Consider the following 27,438-nt stretch of genomic DNA (forward strand, 5'->3'; position numbering starts at 1 on the left):
TGCATTTAAACCAAATTTTTCTATCCAATCACTAATCAACATGGCATGTACACTAGATATCGAAAAGTTTATGGTATCTTTTACAGGCGGTAAATTTCATTCCACTGTTGAGTGCAAAATGTGCCCTCAATAACAAGAACGTCACTCGCAACTCGAGTTTAAACGTAATAGAACCACGTATTTTAAACGCATTAGTCCTACTGTGTGCCAATGGTACACAATATATTTTTTCATAACTGGTGGCACATGTCGTCAGGGTAAGTAACAGGATTGAGGGACTCCTATTATTTGCTTTAGTTAGATGCGTGATGGGTGGCAACTCTATTTCTCATTGAGAGCGAAGTGATTGTAAGAGGTACAAAAAATTTCCCAAAGTAAAAAAACTACTAATTTTACATTTGTCTAAGTAAAAAAAAATAAAACAAAAAATTTTTTTTTTCATTTAAAATAGTCTAAAAATACAAAATAGACGATGTACCAGCTATCAAAAAATAAAAAATATCCATACAGAAAAATAATATAGATTGGTCTTGGGATTCCCTGTAGAATTAAGATTCTTAATTAGCTGTGACCCATTTATAATTGAGAAAACTAATTCTACCAAAAAATGTAATCAATGATCAATTTATTTTAAACTACTATGTCCAAAATAATTTATCAGTCAATTGATTAGAATTTAAATCAGTATGAGTAAAAAACCAGGCAACCAATGATAAAATCAAGTTCTTCTTTCTTGTGATTCTTTTGAACATTTAGACGTATATGACACCCTCAGTAAAAAAAAAGTAGTCACCACTGATGCACATGCAGCAAGAGCATAAAAGAGATAAGCACAAGTAACGAAAACTACTATTAAAAAAAAATTAATTCATAATTAATTTATTACCAATTCAATAAAGGATCTTCCGTTTATAGATTATAACAACATAGATGACCAAGGTATTATATTTTAAGTCCCCTAGTAGTAATATAGTATATTTTAAACGGCTTTAATAATATGTACACTGTTTTGTACATTGGAATCTCACACAGGTATCATGGCTACAAAAAATTTTGCAATCAATATTACTGTACCTTAGCTGTACAGAGTGTTTATGATGATTACGGATGTACCTTTTCGGTATGTATTATATACATATTTATGTGTTTATATTTTCTATCTATTAGATAGATAGACCCTTAGAAACACCTGTATCTAAATATGTGGTAAAACTACTTGAGTTTCGTATGTAGTATTCTTACTGTATGTACTTACTGAGTTCAGTGCGTACTGATGGCGTAAGCTACAGCCCAAATCTAAAAACATTATTAGATAGAGGGAGAGGAAGAGAAAGAGAGAGAGAGAGACATATTAACAGCGCAATTGTTATAATGTGCATGTTTAATTATGACGCGTCTATTTCTGTTGTAACATAATATGTACAGATCTACAGATATGTACTTTTGAGCACTTTCCCTTTTTGTTTTTCGATACGGCTGAAGCCATGAGTATGAATGTTTTTTATAAAAATTAGTAAAAGTACTAGTTCCAGCAGGACGCAAAGTATAAATACGCACTACTTTGACAAAATTACATTATTATGTACATAAATACGGGTAACGTAAATAATCTATGTCGAGATTGCGGATATCGATGCCTGCTGCAGCTGCCATCGGTGAATGTATATGTGTATATTCATAAAATAAAAACTTACTAAATTATAAAAATATATATAAGAAGTTTTGCTCCAAAATTACTATTATTGAAATAGCTCATATAATTTACGGGTATTTCATGTGAAAAAAACTTAGATCTCTTGAACGAAAAAAAAATTTTTTTCTTTAAAACATAATAAACTAATTTTAACTCAAAGAAAGGTAAAATGACAAGGTTATTGATTTTTTAAAAATCTGGTGATTGACATGACACGATGTGTTAAAATCCCAAAAGCATACATAAATTTGAAGAGGTATCAAAATACCTGTAGACAATTAATTTAGCTTATGTTTAATCAAAACGTCAGTTTTTTTTAAATAAACGGTGTGGTTGTCAGTCACATAACTACTTTATCGAGCTTAGGTAAAAGACAACTCTAAGAATTAAGAATGAGAAACTTATCCAAACTTACAGTGTGAGTGAATGCACAGCTCCTCGGTAGATCACGTGGTGGAGCAACAGTTTAGTAAACATGAGGTTGTGTGTTCGATCTGCACTCGGGGAGGATATTTTTCTCATTCTTATTTATTTCTTAATAAAATTTTCTTTAAAAAAGAGCTATGTGGCTTAGTTTTATGAGTCTTAAGTCTATTGGATATTAAAAAAGGGCATGTATGGAGAATATAGAGTGCTTGTATTAAAAGTCCTGCTACTTATGCATGTGCACCTCTTGATACAATGATTTCGATATATCAATATTCGCTTGTATACTATTAGTCGTATAAATTCCTTAATAGGTTAACGTCGTTTAACAATAAAGTAATTAAAAGGTACATGACTTCGCACTGTTGAGTCTCAAACATGCAGTTTTTATAAATCTTTAGATCTGATCTTTAGATAGATTCTGGGCTAGTATGTATCTGACTTATTATCCTTTAACCGTAGTTACTGCACCATTACTTTTAGACTCTTTTGTTCTATGAAAAAATTGTTCCTCTATACTTTAGATATATTATATTTGTGTTTTTATTTTGATGTTTTTGTATGTACATGATTGCTTATATTTTAACGCATATGTGTTTGACATGCAAGATTTAACGTTTTGCATGCGTTTATTTAATGGTTTTTTATCTTTTAAATTAGCTCCCCCTCAGCTCCCCCTTGATTTATGTAGTTATTTGCTTGTTTTAACGTCATTGTAAATCAAATTATATTTAAGTGAGCTTCCCCTACTCCCCCTCAGCTTCATTCGCTCCCCCTCCCCCTCCCCCTCCCACCCATTAGAATACTTATTTATCTAATGTTTTACCATCATAAATGTTAAAAAATATACGCAATTTAGTACCTAAGTCGTACCTCGTTTTTAGGGTTTTTTTAAGTCACTGATCATAGGTCTCCCTCTGTCTATTCACTTCCTCTTACTCACTATGTGTCTATGAAGTACCATTATTTGTTTAACTTGATTGAACTTTTACATTTCAAATCTCTTTCTGGTTCATGTCTACTTTACCCAAATATAAAATTCTTGATTACTTGAGGACTTTATTAAGTAAGAGACGGAATTCAGAAGGAGGTATTATTAAATAGACAAACACAATTAAGCTTTTAAAACAATAATTCATTCTGTTAGCCTAATGTTGTGACATTGTATGTGTCATTTTAACACATCTGTTCTTTTAAAACCCTTTCCACATTTTTCACATATTTGTTTTTCATGGTTTTTATGAATTAACATACGTCTGTTTTCATGTGACAATCTTCAAATTTACATATTTTTGAATTACTGAAAATTTTCTAGCTAAACAATATTTTAAATTTCTGATTTATTCTCGGATGCAATTTAAATAAAAAATCTTTTTGGATTCTTACATCTTAATAAAGCAACGTATAATTGGCCGTAAGAGAATAAAGGTTTTTTAATATACAATCCTAAAGAATCAAAACTCTGTTTTTCTGATTTTTCAATAAATATAGAACATGCTAATACAAAGGAAAACTGTTTTCCATAGCAGACAAAAGGTAATGATAATAAGGTGCCAGTATTCAATGTTATTCTAGTAATATAAACTATGCTTTTTTTTCTCCCATAATTATTTCTGCTTCCATATTTTACTTAAATAATTTTGTTATTTTTAATCTTGTGCCTCTACAGAGACTGTCTGATATACTTAAAGTTCTAATTAACACTAATATAGCATTTGTTTTTAATTTTAATTCGTGTGGTGGAAGATCCTCTCTAGTATTATTTCAAAATAATATTGGAAAATTAATATTTATGTTAATTTAATTATGTTAAGTTAATCATATGTTTTATCAACTCCTTTGTGAGTCACTTATTCTGCTGTTGTGAACTAATTTTCAGCCTGCATTGATCAATGCACGAGTAATGTCGTTCGTTATTTTGTCTACTCAATCTGTTAGTGGGGGGGGGGGCGCAGGGGGGCATTAGCCCCACTAGTGTATATACATACATATATATATATATATATATATGAAAAAATATTTTTTAGTTAGGTCTGTCATATTATATCTGCAACTCAAATTAAAAAAAAAAACTGATATTTATGTTCATTATCACTGACTGAACAATATTGAAATAATTATTTATATTTTTTAAAACTATGTTATTAGAGTACACTTCGTTAAAAAAATGGTGTTAAAAGTCTCTATATTATTTTCTGCCAGCAAGTTTGTAGCGCTAAGCATTATGTGGTTTGATGACATAATCAAAAAGAGCCCAACTTTTCGTTCTCTACTGTTACAGTTCTTTCCAAAATTGTTTTTCAAAATATTTTTTATCAATAACTTGCAATTCGTCACGTTTTGTCTATTAATGAGTGATTTTGGTCCATTGTGAAAGGTCCCGAAAATAATATGTACAAGTACATCTCTAGCCATACGTTCGCTACCTTTATTGATAGAAGATCAATTTTGTAATCAAACACTTTGAAAACTCATAAAGTTAAGTAAATTACATCTTGTCTTAGAGTTTCATTTAATGTGAGCAAACCAAAATACGTATTTCATGTTACTGTTTTACAACTTGTTTTTAGTATGTGCTGATGAATCATGTCCTTGACGACGTAACGCTCTGACAATACTACAAACACGTAATTATTATCTTTAGGACATCTACAGTAACATTCCTTCGGACTTCCCTAAGACCCTCTCTAAAATTATGTTAAAATACTATTGGAAAATTAATATTTATGTTAATTTAATTATATTAAGTTGATAAACTGTTTTATTAACTCCTTGGTGAGTCACGTATTCTTCTGTTGTGAACTAATTTTCAGTCTGCGTTGATAAATACACGAGTATTGTCGTTAATTTGTCTACTCAGTCTGTTAGTAGGGGGTTGGCGAGCGGAGTGCGCATAAGGCGTTAGCCCCACTAGTACACACACACACACACACACACACATACACACACACACACACATATATATATATATATATATATATATATATATATACATATATATATATATACATATTTCTTCCTATTTTATAAAGTTGTATTGACAAAAGTGGGTCTCAGTTTCCTCCCACTCCCCCCTGACTGTGACTCAAATCACATAGTTATTTTCTTGCTTTTACCTGGTGTTTAATCCAGTTCTTTTCAAGGAAGCACTCTCTCGCTCTCCCTTCACTTTCTACCGTTTTACAAAATACATATATTTTAGAGAGTATTTTACGTTCTGGAATTTGAAAATTTCATTGTATTATACTTGAGCTTCGTTCATGTATAAAAAACGCTACATGCAGTGAATTACGCACATAAGGTGTGCCACACACCGTTTAATTGTTGCTTGATTCTGCTTATGTAAACTCACTCTCAGCCTGCATTTATAATAACACGAGTTATGTTATTATTTTTGTCTGCTTATGTATATCAGTAGAACCGAGCTAAAATCAATGAGTAGCGACAGCAGCACTATTAACAAAAAAAAAGTTTTTCATCCCATTTTAAAATACAAAAATTAGAATTATGAGTAAGAATCTGAATAAAATTAATTTTTTTTTTTTTATTGTTATTGAAGGAAAATAATTTATATCACTTTTTAAGGCTTTGCAAAGTAAAAAATCAAATTAAATTCCAGAAGTATTATAGTTATAAAACAATCTGTTAGTAAGGGGGTTAGCGCTCAGAGCGCACAGCAGGAGTAAGCTCCACTATAATATATATACATGTATATATACATATATGTACATATATATATATTACTCGTATTTAATGTGAAAAAAGACTTACCATCTCTGAATTGAAAAAAAGATTTTATTCTTTTAATCACAATAAACTAATTTTAAATCTAAAAAAGGTAAAATAACGACGAAATTGATTTTCAAGAATTCTGTTGATTGATATGACACCAAGTGTTGAAATTGTAAAAGAATAAATTAATTTTAAGAACTATCAAAATACCTACAGAAAATTAAATTAGCTTGTAGCTTATCTTTAACTAAATCGTCAGTTTTTTTAAAATAAACTGGACACTTTGGTTGGCTATGGACACCTGTTACGAACGAAGTGCCTTTCGAAGTATAGTTACTTTACATACTTTATATTAATACTGTACTGTTTCATTGATTCAAAACTTTTTGGCAATGTAAGCTGAATTAATATTTCTGAAGACAGTTTATTTATTTAAAGACACTTTATTTATTAAAAATTAAATAAGAATTTGTTAGAAGTGGAAATATTTACTGTAATGTAAAATAATAATGAAAGAATTTATTAACGGCGATTTAATTCAATTTTAGTTAATCACTATTTTCTGTCACTTAAGTTATTGGTATCTGGTAATTGAAATACTATACAGAGAAAAACTTTGCTGGAAGATTGCTAAATTTCTTGTTTTTAAATTCGATTTGTATTGTTTTATTTGATGATAACAATAACTAAAAATTTAGGATTAAGTACCTTTTATTAGCTTCTTTAACCGTTCACATTTTTTTTTGATTATTTAAAACAGAACTTTACAAAGCGTAAAAGAAGTAAGACCTAAAATTCTCACGACATTTTATTACGGCACTAGAGTATACACATCTTTCATTCGAAAATTACTATTATTAAAATAGCTCACATCATCTACGGCTATTTAATGTGAAAAAAAACTTGTAATCTCTCAAACGAAAATATTAATTTTTTTTTTTCAAAATATGATAAACTAATTCTAAATCTAAAAAAGGAATAGTCACTGGTTTAAAAAAAATCTGTTGATTAACATGTCACGACGTGTTAAAATCCTAAAAAAGTGTATGAAATTTAAGAAATCTCGGAATACCTTAAGAAAATTAATTTATGTTCTAGTGTATGTTTCATAAAATTGTCGACTTTATTTTAAAGGAACTGGAGAGTCTGGTTGTCTTTGGATACGTAATTGAAACGAAGTGCCTTTTGTAGAATAGCTACTTGATATACTTCATACTATTACTGTACCGTTTTATTGATTCAAAATTTTATGACAATGTTAGCTTAATTAACATTTTTTAAGGCACTTTATGTATTTAAAGACACTGGTGTGTATATATATCACTGCATCTCTGTAAGTGCATTTATAAATACTTTTATATAAAAAAATGTATACCTATGTTTTCGAATTTTCATGGATTTTATTCCCCATGATTTAGACATCACTTTTTCATACAAGCTCACGAAGACAAAAAAAAGTTTTTCATCCGTAAAACTCTCTACTTATCTTTCATGTAGTGAACACCACAGCAAATGTGTGTACTAGTTATATGTACTAGTCATATAAGTTTTTGCGTAACCATTTTTTAAACAAAAAATGCGATTGTCTGTCTTTATTTATTCCTTTATTAAGTGTTTTTAAACCATATTAATTGTTCTAACATAGCCGATATTACTGAAATAAGTAATTTCATCACGTCTGTAAGCGGAATAAGTAATGAATTACATGCATTGATGCATCCATTGGCATACTTGCACCAAGTAAAGTAAATATACCTTTCATTCTATTATTTACTTTATAAAATATTGTTTAACACATAATTGTTTGACTTAATACACTGAGTTTTATTTACATTTATTTACACTAAAAAGAAAATATTATAAATTTTAATTTTTTTCATGTGGCATACTGTGCTGTCTGCGCCATAGCTCACGGATGTTGAAGTGATGATACTAATTGCTTTTTAAATCTTATACTTCTATGTAGATAAAAGAGAAATTTCATTAGAAATAACACGAGAGTACCTGTGAAACAAAATAGAAATTTTTTTTCAGTTGCAAAATTCATAATTTATTTAACAATCTCAAAAAACGTATGTTTGCTTATAATGTGTGTTAAGATCTTCGTATTATAATTTTTTTTTTTGAAAGTACGTAGGAGATTTTTTTTTTTTTTTTCAAATAAGTTGTATTTTACTGTTTCCGAAATTATCAGAGTAAGTAGTATATATTTGCAAAAGCCGATTATTGTTAAAAAAAGGTTAAAATGAAAGAAAGAATTTCTACAGCAATAAAGTTCTTTGTATTTTTGATAAAATGTCGTGAACATTTTAGGTCTTACTTCTTTAACGCTTTGTGACGTTATATTTCAAATATTTAAAAAAAATTGTGGACGGTTAAAGATACTAATAAAAGGTACTAAATCCTAAATTTTTAGTTATTGTTATCATCAAATAAAAAACTACAGATCGAATTTAAAAACAAGAAATTTTGCAATTTTTCAGCGAAGTTTTTCTCTGTATAGTATTTCAATTACCAGATACCAATAACTTAAGTGACAGAAAATAGTGATTAACTGAAATTGGATTATATCGTCGTTAAAAAATTCTTTTATCATTATTTTACATTACAGTAAATATTTCCACATCTAACAAATTTTTATTTAATTTTTAATAAATAAAGTGTCTTTAAATAAATAAACTGTCTTCAGAAATATTAATTCAGCTTACATTGCCAAAAAGTTTTGAATCAATACAACAGTACAGTAACAATATAGAGTATGGAAAGTAACTATACTTCAAAAGGCACTTCGTTCTTAACAAGTGTCCATAGCCAACCAAAGTGTCCAGTTTATTTTTAAAAAACTGACGTTTTGGTCAAACATAAGCTATGAGCTAAATTTATTTTCTATAGAATTTTTGATATTTCGTATCTTGATATCATATGTATATATACATGTACATATATTCTAGTGGAGCTTACTCCTGCTGTGCGCTCTGCGCGCTAACCCCCTCACTAACAGATTGTGTTGTAACTATAATACTTCTAGAATATAATTTGATTTTTTATTTTGCAAAGCCTTAAAAAGTGATATAAATTATTTTCCTTCAATAATAATAAAAAAAAAAAAATTAATTTCATTTAGATTCTTACTCGTAATTCTAATTTTTGTATTTTAAAATGGGATGAAAAACGTTTTTTTTTTGTTAATAGTGCTGCTGTCGCTACTCATTGATTTTAGCTCGGTTCTACTGATATACATGAGCAGACAAAAATAACAACATAACTCGTGTTATTATAAATGCAGGCTGAGAGTGAGTTTACATAAGCAGAATCAAGCAACAATTAAACGGTGTGTAGCACACCTTATGTGCGTAATTCACTGCATGTAGCGTTTGTTATGCATGAACAAAACTTATTGTGAAAATAAAATACAATAAAATTTTCAAATTCCAGAACGTAAAATACTCTCTTAAATATATGTATTTTGTAAAACGTAGGAAGGTGAAGGGAGAGCGAGACAGCACTTCCTTGGAAAGAATTGGATGAAAAACCAGGTAAAAACAAGAAAATAACTATGTGATTTGAGTCAACTACATAAAATAGGGAGAAATATGTATATATATATATATATATATATATATATATATATATATATATAAGTACGAAAAGGTAGAGATAGACCAAAAAAAATTAACAAAGTTAAAGAATAACGAAACGAGATACAAGAATCGACTTTTAAGAATATATAATCGTCATTGGAATTATAAAAATAACAAACACAAATGCAAACAGAGAAATATAGTTAACCAATTTGAAGATGTAGTTCTGGAAAAGTGATAAGCGAAAAAAGACTATGACATTTGAAAAAATGCCTTAACCACATTTTATACTTAAGAGTAACAACAAATTTAAAAGAAAAAATACTATTGCATAAACGCTTGCAAAACGTTAAATCTTGCATGTGAAGCACATATGCATTAAAATATAAGTAAGCATGTTTATATAAAAACATCAAAATGAAAATGTAAGTATCATACATCTCAAATATAGAGGAACTATTTTTTGATCTAACAAAAGAGTCTAAAGTAAAAATGCAGTAACTACGATTGAAGGATAACTCAGATATATACTAGCTTAGATCTAAAGAGTTATGAAAACTGTTTGTTTGAGACTCAACAGTGGGAAGTCACGTACCTTTTAATTACTTTACTATTAAAAGATATTAATGTCTTCAATTTAGCGAAAATCATACGGTAGGAGTCAGTTGATTAAAAAAAAAAAAAAGATCACTCAATTCGAAACATATTTTGCAGTACGATTTTTATGTTATTTTTACGTATTAAATATGTTTATTGACTTGGAGTAGGGGGTCCAAAAAAAAAATTTCAAGTCAATAGAATACAAAGAATAACGGAATTTTTTTATTTTGCGCAATGATTAGGAACTGTGGAGGGTATGTAAAAGATCTATGGGGGAGCTGTCAAGAAGTAAGAGATATTGTGGAATGGTCCACACAAATAACTATAAAATTAAGAGAGAGAGAGAGAAATATCCAACGAGCTATAGAGCCTTTCTGTCCCTCACTTTTTCCCTACAATATGAACGCACAATTTAAGAGAAAATTTAATGTATTTCTCTGTTGTTTCAAACACATAAAATTCAAATTCAATTCTGTGACCACCTTTGATATATATTCACTCTTTCCTGATACAATTTGTCTTGTCTCACACAGCCTCTCATAATCTCCACAATAACTGAGATTTTTCGGCTGTTAGTTAATTATTTAGTTTGTGTTATAAATTCTTGGTACTATATTATTAAGATACACGCATTATTCAGTAAGTTTCAAGTCAATGTGTTGGAAATGAGAGCGACCGACAGTAGGCCCGGCCTTTGTGTACATTGTGTACATTTGTAGTCTCTGTCGGCTCAACGCTCTGTGCGTGTGCGCTTGGTCGACTTGGCGCGCTGCAGGTGTGTGTGTGTGCGTATTCACGCGGCAAGCTTTGTATACTATAAGCGCCAGATTATACTCAGCTCTCGTCGAAGAAAGACTCTCTTAATTTACGTTGCCAAACTCTAGCATTCAAAGGTGCATACATCACCTTAAATGCTAGTGTAAATCTTCTGATTAACTCTCGCAATACAGTGGACAAAACTCAGTTGTGCAGTGCAGTGCACTTAGTGCTTTGTTCAAGTTGCTCACTGCATAATCTGCAGACCAACTCAAATAGTTAATCTCATCGAACTACCAGTGATTATCAACAGCAAGACTCAGTGAAACTCTTGTGTATTTCCACAGACAGTAATTGTGCATTTTTTAACAGACAGTGGTTTATAGTTAATCAATATTTCAATCAGTTATACTCTATCAGTGCTTTCATTTTCACATTTATTTCGTGTAACTTTCAAACTCTCTTGCGAACTCAAGGCCAGTGCGTGTTTACATATTGTGTTATTCTACTTGACTCTTTTCTTTCTACATTCTTCGCCTTTATATATTTTAATAGTTCATTGCGTTAAGACTATAGACAGTATTTATTTTCTCCTGTATAATTTTGACCTTTACTATTTTTGTAAATATTAACTGTGATTTCTTGGCCTTTGAGTGATATTAAACGTTGTTATTTTATGTTGTTTAATTTTATTGTGTTTTATTGTGTCTTCCCAATCACCCTATCCGAGCCTAGTGTGTGCTAATGCACACGCCTCGAACATAATGTTATCAAAAAAAGAAGATGTAATGTTTCAAATCCAGTTTATCACACTTACCCGCCCACAATAACATAAGTCATTTGGTTGTAAGGTAATTTTGATTTTATGAGTCTAAGCCTTCACTTCCTACAACTAGTCTGTCATAATAACTTTTGTTATTGAAATTGGCAAGCAGAAAGTCTCCTTAAACTTCACCAAAAAATATTTTTTTGTGAATTAGTTGAAATTGTCTTGAAGCTTAAAGCTTTAACAATGTTGGTGTGAATTTTAAAAAACCTACATTTTTTGTGGCGAATCATACGTTGCATGATTAAAATGCAATATGAATTTTATGAAAAACAAAAATAATGAAAATTCAACAATAATGAAACATTTGAAAAACTTAAAAAAAAGTGTTCCATGAATAACAAGAACTCATTGAAAAAAGTTTTTATGATATAAAATTTTTTGAAAAGTTGAGAATAAGTTGACTAAGTAATCTTATCCGACCTCGGATGTTTTTGAGGGTCGGGTGTACCATCAGTAGGAAAAATAGGATTCGCTACATAAGTGTCATTGCTTCACGGCTACCTTACGTCTCTCGGGCCCTGCTTCGCAGATCCTTTGAGCCGCAAAATAGCCCCAGAGACAATGGCACTTATCGAACGAAAACTACTATTAACTGAGTGTTCAATTACGTGATAATTTTACATTATACGATGTTCTACTGCAGTATGATTTAACGTTTTTGTCGTAAAATTTTTAATTACATGTATGCAACAATAATTGACATCAGAAGTAAAACAGCTAAAACAAAGAAAAGTGGTACAAAGGGCTGTAAATATTATCAAACGAAGAGCAACTTTAGTTTCAGAAAATATTGAGAGGCATTTAAAATACTTATTGTGATTACTGAATTATAAGATTTAATAAATATACTGACTTGTAAATAAACAATTCATTTTTAAGGGTCATGAACGTTGTTTATGAACAATGAACAAAAAAAAGGAAGCTATTCATCGCTAAAGCTAACGTGAAACCTTATCAGTAGTTTATAAGCTGAGAGAAGACTATTCACTAAGGTAGCACCTCAATTCTCAATTGCCTATTTTTTAATTTTATTGGAATAATGGAAAAAAAAGAGATACTTAGCACCGATGTTCGTAAGCCACCTTATTACTGATACATGCAAAAAAAGTTGTCAGGTAACGTAGCGTCAACGCTCACTGGCATATTTATTAATTATTATTTACAATATTAATTCCAAATCTTAAGAGTTAAAAAGCATCGATGCTTAATCACACAAGCAGCACTAGATTAGGAATGAGTAATAAAAATCCAGTCAGTTATTACGCATCCTTAGTTAAATGCTACATCCATCATGTATGAAATCGCAAATCTTAATTAATGTAATGTCAACAAAAGTGATAAACAAGAGAGAGATAACGGAAAAATTTCAAAAGGGGTAGTACGATGCGCAAGAATACGGCAAGAAAAAAGAGCAAGTGCAAAAATTGGATGCAAGAGGGTTTACGTTGATGGTTTCTGCTCAAAGTAAAAAGAAAGATTATAGAAAAAGCAATCTTACTATACTAGAGCAGAACTACAAGCAAAGCAGTTTTACGTCGACAGAATCCATAGATGTAAAGACAAAAAAGATAAGATGAGTTTAGACTAGGAGTAACCTAGAGAGGATACAAAAAAGTTTTACATGACCAGGTAAAAATTTTATTTAAGTCTCAAAGCATGGATATTATTATAAAATATGATTATAACCAACTGTCAAGTACGGTACTGGTGATAATATAGTAGTAAAAAGACATGATTATTATGCGCATTTAATTAAAAAAAAAAAAAAATTGTTGTAAGAGTGAATTATTTAAATGGTGAAAGATATAAGTCCCTGGATGTAATTAAATATTTAGTAAACTAAATATTTACTTGCCTGGTTATCAACAGTTAATGAAGTAATACTATAAACGAGTGAGCAACTTATCACCGATGCTGAGGTGCCACCTTAAAAGTAGGATTTTAACAAAGCTAAACTTATTACTCAATACATCGCAGATGTTAATTCCCTAACTAATAATTTTATTATTCTAATAATGATAATAATAGTAATAAAAATAATAACGATAATAATAATAAAAATAATACTAAAACATTAGAGTAACTTTGATGTTTATGAGCCACCTCATAATTAATTTATATGAAAAAATGACAGCTAACTTAATTTAATCGTGATAATAATACAAAAATTGGAGTGATTTAGCACTAATGCTTTCTAGTCAACTGAAAACTCTGTGATTCAGCAAAAAATATATTATATACTCATATTTGGTTACTGGGGTATTAACGGTCAGTAAAGTAATAATAAAAACAATTATTTTACGGGTTACTGATTCTTATGCATGGCCTTACCGGTTGGATTCTTAACAAAAGTAAGCTTATTTGTTCATATAGCACTAAGCTTCTTAGTTGCCTATTCCTCAACATTTATTGTAATGGTTAGTAAAAAAAGTCTAACGAAGAATAATACCGATTAATTTAAATACTAAGCACTAATGCTTGGTTACATTCTTATTAATTATTCATAAAGTCGAAAAAAAATCAATGCTCACTCATTAACCTATTACGGGTCTACCTAGTAAATATGTCGGTATTTAATTTAAGGGTTTTGGTTGCCACCAATCTGGCCAGGAACATATGGTAAGTACTTAAGATTATAAACAAACGAATATATTTATATTGTACCGAGGTTTCTGTTAAAACTTTTAGTGATGTACAAATTTATTGTTATTATTATGTTCATTTTGCGTTGGATATCTTCCTCATGACATCGGTGGCGCGTCACTAGAGTAATTTATCACAGAAATGCTGACCGTAATTTTGGAACACATCCCGGTCTCCCAAAAAGATTGGGAAAAAATAATCAAAAAACAACGCCTTTTAATGCTAAAATTTTTGAAAAAAATGAAACTAAATATTGTGAAAGAAAAAGTCGCCCCAATGACTGTGCAAATAGCAGGGCCAAGTTCGAGAAACTTAAATGTTGGTAACACGGTAGGAGGTAAGTCATTTTCGAAAGACACGGGATATAGGGCCGGAAAGAAACCAAAGTGTAAGATACCAACGAAGGGCATCGTTATTTAATTTTCTCTCGTACAGCAATGATATAAATGAGGAACTCCTTCTACACAAACAACATCCGATTAAACCAGGTATGGTACATACCAGCCCCATATCACACCAGAAAGCCGAGTACATGCAGCCCTTGAATGCACACAACATACTAGCTTATGTAAATAGTGCATCGGGAGGCATTTTAATATTTAACGGGGATCCAATTAACTTCTCGAAATTTAAAGAGATGGTACCGATAGCGAAAACATCAATTCCGCGGTCATTTGAAAAATCTTGTATAGTGATATTAGGAAATAAGTTAAAGGGTATAGCTGCAGACCAGTTTCGAACACGGTTTTTACAATTTAATACTGTCGATAAATTTTTACTAGCACTCTCACGATGGTTAAGAAGCATGGAGGACACGGAGACGCTGTCAGCAGAGTTGAAAATATTAATGCAGTACCAAAGTAAGCCGATTGCACAATACTGCAGTCAAGCACAAAGATTATGTAATAAAATCATTATGACTCATGTTTCAAATCCACACCTGGAGGGAATAGAGAATATAATACTGAAAAAAAATTCAGATAGGAATTTTTGTGTATGGCCTTAGGGCACCGTGGAGTTGGAATGTAGCTGGACTTAGGCCAGAAATGATAGAGGAAGCTATAAAAGCCGCCACAAGTGTAGACAACGAGATGGGCTTGCGTGACACGGGACAAGGACCATACAATTTCTGTGCAACACAGGAAAGTCACCACAGAGATAAGAGGTATTCTAAAATGGGTGCATTAGTAACTAATGATGCACCAATAAAAAGCACAGACATAGAGTACGTTGTGAGTGAATTTGACCCAAGAGTCAACGGAAACAGACGAGGTAGCAGAAGATAACGAAACGTTTGGAAAAGGTGTTTTCGAAGACAGAAATGGCAAAAAGTATCGGAGAGAGCCGATCAAGCACGAGAGAGATCAAAGGAAAGAGAAAGTAAAGGAGAGCCACCACAGTACGAGCATACAGCGAATGAGTCGCTCACTGCCGGTACTAATAAATGTAATAAAAGGGTGTAATGGAAGAAACAATTATTTGAGCGACATAATGAAAATAGGCGCGATACAGAAATAGAATGCACATGTTCGAATACATTAGATGATGAAGCGAAAAAGTGTCGAGAAAAAATTGCGAGTCTGATCGCTACTGCAGGGAATGATCCTGTTTCCCAAGAAATGACGGACGAAAAATTAAAATATATTATGAAAGAACCAGGATTTTGAAGGGGAGTAAAAACGACGAGTACGCCAGCAGTATTACTAATTGAGAAAAGAAAGCGAAAATTGCGCAAGAGACAAATAGATACATTGAATAGTCAAAAGTTGAATTTTTCAATTACGCTGCCAATAAGGAGCCCTTCGAAGGAAATAGTCACACGCCATAAACATCAAATATTAAAATGGCACAAAACGCCGAAAAAGAGCGTAGGTCAGCGAAGCCCTCAGGGATAAACTTCACTCCAACAGCAGAGGCGGACATGGAACTGGAATTACACGATGTGTTGGAGGGAAGATCAGACGAACTGCGGGCGCAAGTTACGATCGACGTAAGAAGGCGAGATGTAGAGGGAAGGCCGGAACTGAGAATTGACGTGTGGGAGCCCAACGAGAACATACCTGAGGAAAAAGCGTCATAGAAAAAAGGGGAAAAAATAGATCCAACGTTGCGTAAAATTGATAAGTGAGTCCAGCTTGAAGAACTGGTTTATCAAACAGTAAAGGAGCTCAACTTATCATCAGACACAACGGCACTGACAGACAAGTGGCTGATGTATTTTAACGATGATACATGAAAAGAAACGAATAAATGCATTCAATCTCTCAAAGTACTTTTTAAAGTGCCAGGACTACCGCACGACCCACCAGGAACCTGCCTATTTTATAGCCTTATATTTTTATTTAATCTTTACCTCGCACCTAACAAGCTGAGAATGATATTAAAAATTTCAGAATACTTGGAAAAGTGTAGAGAGCCAGAGAAAATAAAAAATATACTAAAAATACGAACAAAATATGGAAATGGGGAATGGACGTGCATATTTTCGCAAGAATTTAAGAAAAACATGTATGTACACCCGAAATTAAACTGGGCAAATTATATTTACACGCACTATATTGTAACGGACAAAGAAAAAGATAACAGATATTCAGACGTTTAACCTACCCTCTTCTAAAAAAACAATGTTGCTAAAATGTGTAAAAAAATTTTTACACATTACTACACCCGCCGTGGAAAAGAAAATATAGATTAACCGGAGCAGGTAAATAAACAATAACGTTAGGACCGAATAAAAACGGAAATACATATATGCACACTGATAAAGATGGGAAATCATAACAATAATATACGAACGATATGAGAACAAAACATAAAGCATACAAGATGCGCGCGTGGCATTCTCTAACAAAAAATATGACAAAAAAAATTTATAATATGATTAATAATAATAATTATAAGAATTATGTAACAATAACGATAAAAATAACAATAAAATAATAAACAGGTAGTGTTACCAAAACAAAAGCGAGGTGCTACAATCAAAGAAAAATTATATAACATGTATAAACACGATAAAAATTAGGCTGTAAGCATAGAACATGCAGGGTCGAACAGACAAAAAAAAATAAATCGAAAGGCAGAGAAGAGTCCAAAGAGAAAAATGATCAGATCTTAGGCAACGCAAGCTTACTGTCGTTATCGCTGGACACTGTGTGCTCCTAAAGCAATCACATCCACGGCGTTCAAAGACCACCCCTTCTTCCCTTAAAAATAACCTAAGAACACCCCACCATCCCCAACAATTCCACAAAGATCCCTCCAGCACGGACGTTGAGCAATCGAAAGCGATTCTCGTAACCTGACGGAGGCCCACGGACTGCACGGTAAGCTTCCTTAGCTGACGTTAGTATCCGGAGAATACAAAACAAGCAACGCATTAAAATCCACAAAAAAAACCAATGCAACAGATTATCCGGACGCTGAGATAGCGTTAGAGAAATAACCAGCAATGCTGCTGAAAACAACACCAACAATTTCAGCTGAAATATACCTGCCCAGCACCTCAGGACGTGGGACGCACCAAAGACCCAGGGATATTCTGGTGGCGGCGAACTACCAGACTAATGCAGAAAAAAAAGGAAAGGTGGTTAAGAAATCATCTATCTGGGCAAACATAGTGGTTATGGAATGCAAAATAAAAAAATGAAGCGTACGAATCGACGAAAAGCCGCAATAGAAGCTAGCGACAAGGGAGAAAAGAAAGTGGAAAACAATAATTGCAGTAAATGGGCACAAGCACCATCGAATTATTAAAATCGATAAGGCTGCATCATAATTCCCTTTGCATGCATGATACAAAAGAACGGAAGGAAGGGAGTAAAAGAATTTTATGAACCAGAAATCGGACTACACTAATATAAGACAATTGAGCCTCTGGCACAAGATTAACAATCTTTTTTGATTCGCCTTTGTTGGAATATAATAAAAATTAAATATATTAATATAATGTTCTTTATTCAATTACCGAAAAGAATGAGAAAATATAAAAGAAAAAAAACAAATCGAAAAAAAAACAATAAATTGAAAAAAAATAATAACGACAAAGTAACAAAAAAAACTAAGCATGCGGCAACAAGGAAGCGAAGCCATAGTAGGATAGCGAGAAATAGATATGTATACACTGTATAGCGTATGCAGTAACATAAAATAGGAAATAGACATCTGTAAAGAGAGTGCCACATTCGCAGCTGAAAATAAGCACTCAGTTCTCGAATGGTACAATGCATTGGGTCACGTCATATTTGAGTGAACCACCTTCCAGGTACACATTTGTGTATGAGCATAGACATAGAAAAGAGAAACGTAGATAGAAGGTTAACGAAGACGATGCATAGCCACATGGCCAACCTCTCTCTTTTCTCGTTCCTCACTCTCTCTACTGCGGTTTTTAAAAGATTTCAAAAACAAAAATATACCCACTGGAATAGAGAAAGACGTGCGAAAGAATAAAACATCACAGTGGCACGTATCACCAAACGTACGAATATGAGGTAGCGCAAATAAAGAGAGAGCTGTCAGACTGGAAGGATTACACGTGGAGGACGGCGAAGATATTTTAGTAGCAGCTGCATAATAGTTCAGATTTTTAAAAATAGAGGATCTTTTAATACTAAATTTGGCCAGAATGCTTACAGGTAAAAAAAAACAGTTTCAGAAGTAAAGGCAGAGCATCGGGTGTAGTAACAGTGCAACCAATAATGTTACATAGCATACAAAGACCAGGTAGACCAGTCACATAGTAAAACCAAGTGCACGTAGCGATCAGAGGCGCACCATCAGCAACTAACAATATGTCACGTCCTCGCACATAAAAAGAGAATATAAAGAAGCAATCGGCTATATTAATGACAACTGTAATTTAAATAAATGTGAATATATATATATATATATATATATGTATGTATGGATACGTATATATATGTATATATATACACAAGACTAAATTAAGTTTACTTATTATAATTTAGTTACCATATTTACGAATAAAAAAAAACACAATATGTATCACAACATATAATAGGCTCGTCACGCAGCCAATTGTACAAACAATATAACACTAATAAAAAGCATTAAAATAATGATCGGACCAACAGTATAAGAATAAGTAATATTATACAATACATTATAACATACTGTAATACCATGTTTTACAAAATTAGATAACAATAACTTGAAGTAGAATTAAGTAGTTGCAATAAGCACTAAGACTAAGTGATAACCCTTGCGACGAAGTCGCAGCGTCGAGCACGCACACGTAGAGGCATGGCTGTGGTAATCTCTAGGCGTTATGTGTGCGTGTATGTACGTGTGCTCGGCGAGATCGGGCAATGTCTCTCAGGCCATGAGTCGTGCGCGCTCGCTCGGTGAACGGTGCTGACGTGACTCAGGCATAGGTGGTGTGGCTTGTTGGTCGGTGGCAGGTATATTGCTCGTGACACAACCTCCACTCGTGAGGGAGTAAAACGGTCTGAAATGTGAGGACTAAACCGGTGAAGGCGCCGGTACAACTTGCTGGTCAAAACCTTATGCCAATAAAGATTAAAGGACGGCGCTATTGTATAAACAGCCAATCAGCAATCGTTGATCAACGGTAGGCGATCGATCAAGGATTGTTGGTAGGTATTTTTCCGAGGTATCGAGCAAGGAAAAGTAGCTGGAAACCAGCAGCTCGATTTTTCGCTACCTCTCGTTTTGTTATCTAATTGTGACTAAACAACTCCAGAGATTCGGAGCAGCATCGAAAGCTTACTGTGTGGCCCGCGATAGTGTCTGAGTTTTCCTCTAAGGGTCTTGTGACCGGAGGGAAACTTGAGGGTCTTGGCTGGCTGGGTGCGATCGGGTGGCTGCGTGAGTTGGCGAGAGGACAGAAGCCGGAGCCAACATCCAGGACCAGGAGTCCCTTGACATTGAAGGTCAATAGTAAGCCCGTGAGTACGTTCTATCTATTGATGTGAGACAGCGGTGGTGGGGTGCATGGTACACGTGAGAGTGAATATGACGCGTTTCCGTGTCCCTCACTCCAAGGTAGTGGCTTTCTGGAACCAAGGGTTAGTGGCTATACGCGACGCATGGTTTGAGGAAACTCGGGTCGCGAGGTGCACTTCATACCCTCCTCGAGCATAGCAGGTAGTGACTCCGGGTCGCGAGTATAGTGGCTTCGGGGAATATTAGTAGTGGCTCCCTGGGGGGCATTGTTAGTGGCTCGTTGGCGGGAATTTAGTGGCTCACCAAGTGTTAGCTACTTGATCAGCGAATAAGTTTTTCTAATAACTGCTGTGCGGGGCACTTAGGGTTGCAGTATCGGGGTACGACGGTCGCATCAAAGAGGCCGAAGCCGCACATTTGTACCCGTAGCATTGTACTTGGGTTAGTGGTCTGCGTGTGCTTAACTGTCCGGGTACAACGTTACACCCTCAACTGTTAAATTTAGAAGATTTTGTTACATATATCAATATAGTGAACAAGATTAAAGGAACGGAAATAATAATTGATTACGGCCATGTTTTTCATGTCAAATAATACTTAATATCGAATACTAATTAATAAATAAAAATTTTGCAACAGTGCACTATATAATAAAGGGAGAAGAGCGTGAACAATAACAATAAGTGTTTACACAAAAAAAAACAATTTAGCGAATTTATGTACAGGAGGAACAAGGACAGAATTTTTTTATCTCCACCTATTCACTCCTATGTCAGGAATTTCATAGACAACACAAACAACATAACATCATCACAATACTGTAACACAAACACACTTAATAGTAAAATGAGCATAACGCCATCGAGAATGATGGCGGCACGACCTCGGACGAGTGATGTACGGTATCATAGCTACACGTACATGTGCCCCCTCTCCCTTGGGCCTACTGAAGACGATTGTAGTGGGAGAGAGCAAAGGGATAAGCAGATAAGATACTAAAAGGAGTTTGCTCTCTGGTTGGAACCGGCAAGGACGAAGGCTTTACACACGCAACGCGCTCTTCTCTTGTTTCGAATAAATAAAGAAGCTGATACTAGTTCCTCGATTATTCACTTCGTGCGCACCCCAAGACCATAGAATACTACGTAACAACAGTTATACTCAATAATTAAATGAGCAAGTACTAGTCAAATTTTTAGGACAGTATCAAACAATTAAACGAAGGGAAACATTTTTTTTTTTTGTTAAAAAAAAAAATTTAGAACTCGCTCTAGCACGATCCTAGAGCTCTCGAATTAAAGACAAGTGTTTATTTAATAATAATTAGTTCATCCTTCCTTGATGTATACTATTTTTTAAGTAATAGTCTGCAAATAAAGATCACTTAATCACTTAGATAATGAATGTTTCCTTTTTTTTTTTTTTTTTTAAACCATGGATATTTTTTCTGCACAAACAGGTCTTAATATTTAATTAACACTGTCATATTGTTGATGAGTATAGAAATCTAAGTTTTACTTGTATATAAGCAATAAGTATTAATGAGTATTAATGGGTGATTCCTCAGATCATGTTGGGCAGATGATCATATTTTAAAAAAAGATAACTTTTGCGTTTCAATTTTTTTATAACATACTTACTAACGTTTTACTTGTATGAGACAGTTTAATACAAAAATTAAAATATAATTGTGGTATAAGTGAGTTTGTATAACTTCATACCTTTTAGATCTCACGATGCCAAGTAGTGAGCGATTTATTACCCACATACAATATATTGGTTTAACTTGTCAATTACTTTAACTATCAGTTGGTGTTAAATTTAGTTAGCACACTTATCATGTATTATTGAATGTGATTACCAGTGTGCCTAGCATTCAAAATTTCTGCTATCAGTACACTTTGAAAGTATGTAATATTATAGCAATATCAATAATAGCTTAGGAAAAATACATTTAAAAATGCATGTACGTAGTTAATAGTCATTACTACATTTACTCATGACTTTTGTATGCGAACATAACGAAAGAATAACTGTTTTTGAGAGTTGAAATTTCTTGACTAAAAAATATTAAATTTTTGTAATACTGAGAACTTATTTGGGCTTACCAGAAAAATTAATGAATCGTCAAATTTTTTACTGAGTAAAACAATCTTTTAAGTCTTTTCTTGAAGGAGTGTGGTAACTTTTTCGGTACACTGAAGGAAACACTACGATAAAAACTACTCTTACTGTTTGAAAAATATTCAACAAGCTATCATAGATATCTATTCAAAACGTTAAAAAAGTTAATTATGTTTATAATTTAAAAACACTACCCTATTTTTTTTTTTTTTTTCAACGTTAACATTATTAAATGAGTCCTTTTCTGGCTACTTTAAATATTATATTTAAAATGGACTGATAACTAAATTTGCAATATTTTTTACCAAGGAAAGTTCGGTATCGTATACAATGTTAGTTTCATGACTCGTGTACACAAAATTGTATCTCTATGTAAACGGACGTAAATATGTACATGCGCTTTAATCTGGAAAAATTCTTTAGAGCATAATATTTAAGGCCAAAGAATAAATCTCATTTCAGTCTATTTGTATGTTTAAAGTCTCAAACTTATGTACAGACACCATTGACGGAGTAACAGCCATGTACCTGTTGTAAAAAAAGCATAAGCTGCGATGCTCTTACCCACAACACAGCCGATATATTTCATATCTCTGGTGGTAGATTGAGAATAGGGCATAGCAAAGATTTTTAACGTATACGGCAATAAATTACATTGCAAAAGTCCCGTGTTAATAAATGAAGTACAGCTTATTTCTTTGCTTTCATGCTATTGGAACTTTATTTTCATCTCTGTGAGGTTCTTTGTAATATATTATTGTAAAATTGAAATAATTGACAGGATTTGATAAAAGTAGAAAACAAAAACTTAACAACGAAGATGAATCCAACCAACAGTTGATAAATTTTTATTTGAACTATGTAATAATAAAATAACTTTAAAACGTACTTGTAAGATTCGGGCCGGGGACCTGAAGACTCATCGTAATACCGAGCAAGGGTATAGATAACGCCTTTTTTTTTTACTTCAACAGTGCGTTTAGTCATCCAAAAATCAAACTCTTTTTCAAGGGCCCAAAGATTTTGCTCTAACCACTTGTAGTCATTAGTGTGACGGAGATACTCGTGCACCATGAGTATAAGCATTGGAGGCTGACTGCGCATCGTGTAGTAAATGCGACCCCCATTCGGAATAAAGCCGTACCGTTTAACGATTGATACGAAATTGTCCAACATTCCACGGACTGTTACGTGCATCTGCGAATGTAGCAGTCCCTTGATGATCCAATATGAGTCCCAATAGTAAAACTCTCGGAATCGACCACCTGGTACAATAACTGGGTTATCTATAGAAATTATGGAGTAGAGCTCACTATTCTGACGCACTTCGTCTTTCATCTTGCGTCCTAGTAACTTCCATATATGATTGAGATCCTGACCGAATTTTCGTAAGCCTGGATCACGCACCTTCTTTAAAAAGTTTGGCTGCGCCACCCAGTCCTGGGGATCAAAGACAGTAAATTCTGAGCCAGCTTTCTCAAACGCATTATTGACAAATTGATCAATTTGGCTGCGTGTTGGTAAACCTCCTGTTTGATTCATCAGCTCTTTAAATAAGGCTAGAGTTTGAGCTGTTGGTTGACGCATCTTCATATCTACGAATGTTTTTGAGTCGACATAAATTGAAGCCATCTGAACTGTATGAAGTAGCTTTCCATGGCAGAACACCTCACTACAAACCAAACGTGAAAATTACGTATGTAAATAAGAGTAATTGCATAGGCAAGTTAAATTAATAAATAATTGATCACTGCTAGTCTTTTATTTTCAGTATTAATCCTAACAAACTTTAAAAAAAGAGCATAATTTTACCTATAATGTGCATTTAAAGAAATAAATGTATTTGCATTTTGCAAATATTGAAACAGAATATGATCTACGTCAAAATGACTATAAGCTTTGAATAAATGATTTGCTTTAAGAAACAATTATATTGTTATGTTTAATAAAAATACAAAAATCAAAGATAAAAATAAAAGATCTAACTCTTATGATAACACGAAGAAACTGCTTTTACCGTATTGTCGCAACTGTAACAAACTAATGTCCTAATGATATTAACTCAATTTGAAATGCGTTTAAAGAAGCACCTTCTCCCATATCGACACCATCAAAGTTGATCAAGAGTTTTTTTTGTACCTGAGATACTAGTGTTTCGTGTGTAATTTATATCTCGGTGCTTGATGTTGTTGAATGTGATATTAAGTATTATTAACTACTTTTTTCTCATGCATGCAAAGATTTTTTTTCTTCAAAACTCGTACTTCAGTAAGTATTTAAGAGCACCCAATCAAAATGTTCTTATGATACTTGGAAATTTAAAATGGCCCATCTTACATGGCAGACTGTTCTAAAGTCTAACGAATTTAGTCTAGAAAAACTTTTTTTTTGATGCAGTTGTCAGTAATTCGGAGTAAAGGAAGACTATAATTTTTGTGTGTCCTTGCTTCCTCAACACTCAGTACGAATTTTACTCGCTTTTTATTTTTACATACATTAATCTTTATTTTCACAAAACATACAAACATCAATACAAAACATACAATCAGGATGCAAGAAGCAATAATATTAAATATCCTAAGCTAAGCGCAATGCTGTAAGAACAGGAGAAGATAGATGTAATAAATGGCCATGCGGTATACATACAGAGACGAGAATTCTCTAAGAAAATTACAAAGGCAGGTCCGCCCGGAAACTCAGTTTTGAGGCACAATTCTGCTTTTCAAGTTTCGCAAATATGTAACCTTTTATATCGATTAAAAAACTCGACAAAAGCCGGCACGTTCACGCATCTTTTTATAAAAAAAAAATGAGAACAAAGCTCGCTTGCGAGAAAACAACTGCCCGTCAACAAGTGATCGCATCGGCAGCGCTGCCCAGACTAAAAAACTTGTATTAAGGGAGTTGGGTCGCTCCCGCGGGGAGTACGTGAATGTTTATAAGGCACCGTGCTAAAGTCTGCTGTACTAACCTAGCCTAAAAACATCCGCCCTTTTGATTATGGAAAATGCATTTGTGTTCGACTCGCCAGTACTTGTTAACGTTTAAATAAAATACTTCAAAAAAATTACAGAATATTCTTCAAGGTATCTCGTTTCTTATGGTTTTAATCAAATAGCCTAAATACTCTCTCTATGAGAGATAAAAAATAAGGAGTAAGCGGTATAGTCAATCTGATCTTCTTTTAATAAAAGTGTGCTATAAATTTTTGAAATTAGAGGTTTTAATGGTATATCATTAAAGTAAAAGGTCTCATTAAGGCCTATACCAAGTTTGAGATCATAATTTTGAGTAGAACGGCTTCTAGAAGTGATTTTGTGAAAAGCTATCACGCCACATAAAAAGTCGAGCTGACAGCAAACAGTGTACTTAGTGCGTCCTTGTCTGCCACATGAATGAAGCATACAAGCAGGAAACAAATTTGTTTATGTTTGTGCAAATATCTCCATAACTGCAGACGCGATTTTATTGAAACTTTGCACGTATACGAATGAAGTTGTCATAAATAACATATCACTTTTTCAAACCATTCTCATCGCTGTGTCAAGAGTAATAGGTATTTTTTTACAACTTTTTTGATAACTTACATTTGAGCCCATGTTAAAGACGACGAAAAAGGGACACTTCATGAATTTTTTTCTCGAAATCTGTAGACGCGATTGTGCTCACATTTGGTGACTACATCCACGCAATGTTTCTTTACAACATATATTTTTTTTTTAATATTTTCATCGTTGAGTGAATTGCAACCGAACTACCTTAATGACTCACTCAGTAATGAGGAGAACAAAAGAAGGTAAGGGCAAAGACGGCCACGCCGACTTCTTGTCCTTTTCCACCTTTAGTATGTAAATGAAGAAAATAGATTGACTATACTATGAAACAGAGGCCAGCGTGGCAAGTCCCATTATAATTTCTTCTTTTTCAAACTACTACTTTTTTGTAGTTAGCCAAAGATACGATCTTTTAAGAGAACAGGAAGTGCCTTTTATTTTATTCTTTATTTATTTCATGCATAGCCTAAAATACCGCCGTGGCCTGGTTTCGCATATGATATAAAAATTTTGAATGTTCAATATTCGCATCACACAGCAGTATCAAACTCTGTGTGAAAAAAAGATATATTTTCTCATAACTTTTCAATTAAACGCATTTATTTCGCGCAAAAAATTCATGAAATCTTAAAATTCGTAAGATCATGTCTGACTATAATATTACGCATTTAATTACAAAATATTGAATATAGTTGTCTTGGTATTTCTTTAGGAATTAGGATGTTTAAATCTAGAACCTACTTATCCTAAAATACCAAATCTTACATGATCGGCTATGTTTTAAAATTCGTCAAACTTCACGAAAGAAAATAGTTTTTTTTGAAAGCTCTAATTCTAAAAAAGTGGGTTCTTGGGATATTTTCATTACATTGTATATTTTTTACAAAAAGAATTAAATGATTTTGAAAATTTGTACATTGCATGAAGATATAACCTTACAAATCAAAGTATGAAAATCAAAGACTTTGTTGCTGTAGACCTGTCAATACTTTTTGTGTTAAGGGAATAAAGGTATAGTCCAATGCTTTTGTACAAGCCTGAGTTTATCATGGTTACAGAAGCTTGTATACAAAAATTGTGCTACAAAACGTTCAGAAAACTTTTTAAAAAATCTAAGAAATGTTTCATAGATTTATGCATATTTTCTGTACATATTTCTGTTAAGTTTAATTGTTTTATAAATATATGGAATAGATGTCATGGATAAAGAAGTATATTTTATGTTGCATAAAATTATTAAAGAGTTTTAAGATCTTTAAATTTTTCCGATAACAAATTGTTTTTTCTTGTACAAAGCCTTTTTTAATATTTATAAGACAGTACTTGTTTTCCAAATGCTTTATTCTGTTGCTAGAACTTATTGTACAGTTTTTCTGTTCAAGTCGTAAATTTTTGTGTCCGAGTATGAAAAATAATATTTAGAATGTCAATGGTCTTTAACATTTTAACATTACAGTGATTTGCTAAATTTAAAATACTCTTATCACTTTACTTTTAAACACCCTAAGACAATGACCAATCTGCAAGGAACAGTTAACTGATTTTTCTGAAATACTTAATAACGTTACAAAT

The 27,438-nt window shown here is 32.7% G+C and overlaps 1 protein-coding gene across 1 annotated transcript in view; it reads right to left on the reverse strand.

Annotated features, from left to right (window-relative positions):
* LOC106641725 (trehalase) overlaps positions 1-27,438 on the reverse strand; it is a 346,458-nt gene that overhangs the window by 223,232 nt on the left and 95,788 nt on the right. Inside the window, exon 4 of the mRNA XM_014356239.3 lies at positions 23,202-23,984. Coding sequence (XP_014211725.2) covers positions 23,202-23,984 — 783 coding nt within the window. The remainder of the gene's footprint in view (positions 1-23,201; positions 23,985-27,438) is intronic.

This window comes from Copidosoma floridanum, unplaced genomic scaffold (assembly GCF_036245765.1).
Source record: "Copidosoma floridanum isolate Cflo_tuat_1 unplaced genomic scaffold, Cflo_Japanese_pri ptg000004l, whole genome shotgun sequence".
Classification (NCBI taxonomy): domain Eukaryota; kingdom Metazoa; phylum Arthropoda; class Insecta; order Hymenoptera; family Encyrtidae; genus Copidosoma; species Copidosoma floridanum.